This window comes from Egretta garzetta, unplaced genomic scaffold, assembly GCF_000687185.1.
Source record: "Egretta garzetta isolate BGI_Z169 unplaced genomic scaffold, ASM68718v1 scaffold615, whole genome shotgun sequence".
Lineage (NCBI taxonomy): Eukaryota > Metazoa > Chordata > Aves > Pelecaniformes > Ardeidae > Egretta > Egretta garzetta.
The window spans coordinates 1,432,842-1,438,647 of record NW_009259857.1 but is presented as its reverse complement, the minus strand read 5'-3'; the positions used below and the strand labels follow the sequence as shown (position 1 = coordinate 1,438,647).

The 5,806-nt window shown below is 39.6% G+C and overlaps 1 protein-coding gene across 1 annotated transcript in view; it reads right to left on the bottom strand.

Moving 5' to 3' along the window:
• Window positions 1–5,788, bottom strand: part of CDS1 (CDP-diacylglycerol synthase 1) — a 25,622-nt gene extending 19,834 nt beyond the window's left edge. The window contains exons 1-2 of the mRNA XM_035895557.1: window positions 5,667–5,788; window positions 1,778–1,874 (exon numbers count right to left, since the gene is read on the bottom strand). Of these exons, the coding sequence (XP_035751450.1) occupies window positions 1,778–1,834 (57 nt within the window). The 5' untranslated portion in view covers window positions 1,835–1,874; window positions 5,667–5,788. The remainder of the gene's footprint in view (window positions 1–1,777; window positions 1,875–5,666) is intronic.
• Window positions 5,789–5,806: the final 18 nt, after the last annotated feature.

Genomic DNA, 5,806 nt, shown 5'->3' with positions numbered 1-5,806 from the left:
TGAAAGGCAGGAGTGTTGATCTGCTTGAGGGTAGGAAGGCTCTGCAGAGGGACCTGGACAGGCTGGATCGGTGGGCCGAGGCCAATTGTATGAGGTTCAACATGGCTCAGTGCTGGGTCCTGCACTTGGGTCACAACAGCCCCATGCAACACTACAGGCATGGGGAAGAGTGGCTGGAAAGCTGCCTAGTGGAAAAGGACATGGGAGTGCTGGTCAACAGCAAGCTAAACATAAGCCAGCTGTGTGCCTTGGTGGACAACAAGTCCAACAGCATCCTGGCTTGTATCAGGAATAGTGTGGCCAGCAGGAGCAGGGAAGTGATCATCCTACCGTACTCAGCACTGGTGAGGCCACCCCTTGAATACTGTGTTCAGTTTTGGGCCCCTCACTACAAGAAAAACATTGAGGTGCTGGAGGCTGTCCAAAGAAGAGCAACAAAGCTGGTGATGGGTCTGGAGCACAAGTCTTATGAGGAGCAGCTGAGGGAACTGGGGTTGTTTAGCCTGGAGAAAAGGAGGCTGAGGGGAGACCTTATTGCCCTCTACAACTACCTGAAAGGAGATTGTAGCGCGGTGGGTGTTGGTCTCTTTCCCGAGTAACAGCAACAGGACAAGATGAAATGGCCTCAAGTTGCTCCAGGGGAGGTTTAGACTGGATATTGGGAAAAATGTCTTCACTGAAAGGGTTGTCAAGCATTGGAACAGGCTGCCCAGGGAAGTGGTTGAGTCCCCATCCCTGGAGGTATTTCAGACCTGTAGGTGTGGCACTTGGGGATGTGGTTTAGGGGTGGACTTGGCAGTGTTAGGTTAATCGTTGGGACTTGATGATCTTAAAGGTCTTTTCCAACCTAAATGATTCTATGAATACAATCCAAAAGGTGTTTCACAGGAGGCCATGAAAAAAGTAAAAGCACATTTTGACAGTTAAACAAACTTAAGAGTAAAAAAAAAAAAAAGTCACAGCCATTACCCAGAAGTACCAATTTCAGTGTTTTAGAAGCCATATTTCTGCCTGTTACTTGCCATGACTGGGAAAGATAGTTAAACCGTTATTCAATAAAAACACTAACAATAAAAATTATGGAAAGAAGCAGTACAGGCTGACCGGGTATGAATATTATATTTATTTATATGAATATTATTATTATTATTTTGCTTCGTGAACTAAAAATGCACTTTGTCTCTGTACCTTGGAAAGGCATCTAGCTCCATTCTACAGATAAACCCAAGGCCACAAAGCAGCCCTGTAGAGAAGTAGGGAATGAATGGAGCATGCCTGAGGAAAGCCTTTCAGTGCCAGTCACAGACAGCAGACCAGAGCTGCCTGCTTTCATCAGCCTCAGAAATGAAACTTGTGTCTCTTTGGTTTTTTTGGTTTGGGTCTTTTGGGGTTTTTTTTTTTTTTGGTGGTGGTGGTGGTTTTGGTGGTTTGTTTTTTTGTTTTTTTTTTTTTAAACACAAACCTCAAAGAATGTAACAGTAGGTGATAGGAACTGGACAAGGAAATGGATGACAGTATTTTAGTAAACTTCATGGCAACAATCGTTCAACATTTTAGAGTTACTTTACCTACTTAAAAAAAATAATTACAGTATATAAGAAGTCCTTAATCCACAAGGGCCAGTTGTGAATCTGTCCCGTGTTTTTCAGAAGTATTTACATTTGCACAAATAAGAGACAAATTGCTCTGAACTGTTTGTACAGTTTGCTTCCTTAGGCACGATGAACAAAGAGATCAAGTAACACTTGCATGGCAGAATGTATTTAAACAAACTTACCAGAAGCATCAGCATAAATGATCCCAGGTATATGACCAGAAAAAACATAGAAATCATAGCTAGAGTGAGAATTCCACGAATCCACCAATTTTTCCATCTATTTAAAAAAAGAGAATAAAAAGCAAGCAGTTATAAATGAAAATAAATGCCCCTTCCTTTACTAATTGGAGATTAAAGTGTATTAGAAACTGTGAGTTCCAGAAATTTTTGTGCTTAATAAAACACATAACAAAAAATACAGAATCAACCAACTATCCAACTAAACAGGATGCACGGTAAAAGAAATTAAAGTTAGCCACCCTTCTTCCTCCCCCATGAGTCCCCATCCCAAACGTCATTTGCAATTAAATGGATCAACCCCACATTGAAGCTGCTGTGAAAATAGATCAGGACCCTCAAAAAGCATGACATAATCATCAAGACTGATGGGGGCCCAGCCATGTAAAGGCTTACATATGAAATAAAGGCTGCCAGGTAAAAAGCATATGATTCTTCGTAAGAGTAACAGAACAAAAAAAAAAAAACAAACCAAAAACACAAAACAAAAAAACAAAACAAAACAAAAAAAAACCACCACAAAAACCAGAAAACAGGTGAAAAAAAAAAAACCAAAAAAACAAAAAACCAAAACAAAACAAAACCACCACAAAAACCAGAAAACAGGTCATCACCAACTTTCCATAGCAGCCAAGTAGCTATTTTGCCAGGTAGAGGGTTATCTACTGAAAGCAATCCTGTGCTCTTGTGAACACTGGAACCAGGACAGGAAAACATGTAGCAATGAGGAGTGATGGGTCAAACTAGCTGTATTCTTTTGCCCTTGTGGACCTTTGCAGCTGCTTGTGGCTACCAAAGGAAAGCAGAATAGAAATTCCTGTTACCATGGAATCACGGAATCATTTAGGTTGGAAAAGACCTTTAAGATCATCAAGTCCCAACGACTAACCTAACACTGCCAAGTCCACCCCTAAACCACATCCCCAAGTGCCACATCTACAGGTCTGAAATACCTCCAGGGACGGAGACTCAACCACTTCCCTGGGCAGCCTGTTCCAATGCTTGACAACCCTTTCAGTGAAGACATTTTTCCCAATATCCAGTCTAAACCTCCCCTGGAGCAACTTGAGGCCATTTCATCTTGTCCTGTTGCTGTTACTCGGGAAAGAGAGACCAACACCCACCCCGCTACAATCTCCTTTCAGGTAGTTGTAGAGGGCAATAAGGTCTCCCCTCAGCCTCCTTTTCTCCAGGCTAAACAACCCCAGTTCCCTCAGCTGCTCCTCATAAGACTTGTGCTCCAGACCCATCACCAGCTTTGTTGCTCTTCTTTGGACAGCCTCCAGCACCTCAATGTTTTTCTTGTAGTGAGGGGCCCAAAACTGAACACAGTATTCAAGGTACACAATGCTGTCTTTAAAAAAATAAGAATTATTTATTAAAAAAAAATCCCAAACAACTGGAAAGTCTTTGCTGTTTGGGGTTTTTTTTTTGTAATTTCTAGAATAACCAAAATGTTACTCCTACACGCATACCCCAACCTCTTGCCCCAAAAGGCCAGCATCAGGAAAAATCAAGAGCCCAGTTCATTTAAAAAAAGAAAAAAAAAGTTAAAAATCTCATTACACACTCCACTCTGCCATGAAAATGTTTCTGGTTATGAATAGTCTGTATTTTATTGTTCATACTGCTCTTCAGTAAGTGTTCTCTTTTGCCTGTGTTTTTCCCTTAAAGAATTTTGCCTCTAAAAGTACACTGAACGAACTAATCACAAGTTACTGCTAAACACACAAAAAACTATTATAGCTTAAAGAAATTATTTCTAATATTTTGCTTTATACCAGTCTTGTGCTTCTTTGCTGCATCAGGAGATACACCCGATTCAGGGGTCACTGTTAGTTTTGCATCATACCCCAATTTTAATATAAGCTTCAATTATATTAATTTGATTTTCAAGTATGTTATTTATCAGCAGGTTAATGGCAGCTAAAGACACTAATTGGATTTGCCTTAAGTATCAGAACAAAGGTACAATGGGCTTTATCACAACAGATGCTTTATGCTCCTCTATGACATGGGCTATAGACTAGCAGCTTGCTCCTAGTGGCATATTTATAGTGAGCAAGACTCCTTTAGAAGAATTCAACTTCCCTTAAGAATAATGTTAAAATAACACATACTATCTTGAGGGTGTTGACAAGCACAGCACTGGAAAGACAGTTTCACTAAGTAAGACTACAAGCTGCAGAATCTAGGAAGCCACCTCACAAGTTCACTGTACCCTAACTCTCCACTGGAAAGTTACGGATACCATTTCCTCTAAAGGCCAAATACAAAGAGAAACAGTATTTCTGAGAGTTACAGTGCAACTTGTTCATGTTGAGCGTTATGACAACAGCTCTCGTGGGACTGCCAGGTACTAAACTAGCACGTAATTTTAAATCTAGCATTCATAAAGCACCAAAATTTAATTTTGCACTTAAAACACCTTTGTGCAAACACTCTGATAAAGAGTTTCAAGCATGTGAAACAAGAAAGGTTTTGTCTGCACCTCTTAGTCGCAAGCTTTGAGGTATCACCATGCAAGTGCCTTTTGTAACAAGCCTGACTGGGAGACCTAAGACTTCCATGGCATTTAACATGGTAAAAGAACTCTGAAAGTGATAGGAACTAGATACTCCTTGCAGTGTGATGGCAGTAGAGAACATCTCATTCTGCTCACAGCTGATACAGTTTAGAAACATGCTTTTTGAAACCTGGGAAAAATACGTTTGTTTATAGCTCCCACACATCACAACAGAAACAGGCAACAGATTAAAAAAGGAGCAAGTCAAAAAACTGTAGTTTGACACTGCTATTGGAGATACCTACTGGAGATCAGGTTTTTTTACAAGAACTTGGAAGTTTTTAATCATAGTCTGGATTGGAGGTCCTTCTTCTGACTCTTGCAAGACCTAAGTTGCATCTAAAATATACATTGTGTATTGCTTGGTTTGTTATGTGTATCATATATACCTTATGCTCAACACATTCATTTTACTAGGTAGTTTTTTGGTACGTGATCTACCACACACCTAAATCCTCTTTCATTGCATTAGTGAAAAAAAAACAGAATGCAAAATGCCACCTCCAGAAGGGCTTGACTGATCAAGGGTTGTAAAGGGACCATATAAAAAAAGTTATACTAGGGACTTTATTCATTAGCCTCCATGAATACACAAATCTCCACAATTATCTGTCTGTCTATACACATATACAGCTCCGGGGCATTTGCTAGCCCTTAAGGTCCTGTGAACAGGGGTTGGAGGCAGAAACCTAGGTTTGAAAACAGATAGCAAAAAAAAAATTAAACATTGCTTTAAAAAGTATGACAATAAAAGTTATGTTGTATTTAACTGCAAAGAAAAATTATTTAGAAGTGAAAATGATGTCACAAAAAGCTAGCCAAGCTCACCCAGAGAACTTACACTTCTTCCTTTCTCATTTATACACAAATACCACCCCCCCTTAACCCTGGATGTAGGAAATCAGTTTATTATAACCCTCAGAAATAAGTGTTCTGGATATCAAACCCAATGACTATTCTTTAGCCCATTTTATTGCAATGCTCAGTCCATGCAATGGCAAGTGTTTACATAAATATTTGCAGTGGTTTACTTAGAAATGCATACAATGGGCCATCTTCAGGCATATGCAAAAAATAATACACTGAAAGGACTATCAAAACATAAATAAATCAATGATATCTAGTAAAAATTTATACTTGAATTTTTATGTGTATCTCATGAAATTTAGAAGTGCAGTACAATCTGCAAGAATTAAAACTGCAACATAATCTGTAAGAATTTTAGCCAGCAGCTATTAAATTTGAGAGCTGTTCGGCTTACTATACCTGGCAGACAAGCCTGACAAAGCCTTTTTGAGGATTTCTGGAGTGCTGTCCGTTGGTGGAGGAACATCAGGAACATCTGAATCACTTCTAAGATCCAACTCACCAAGTCTTTCTTCCAAATCCACTTCCTATGACAAAAA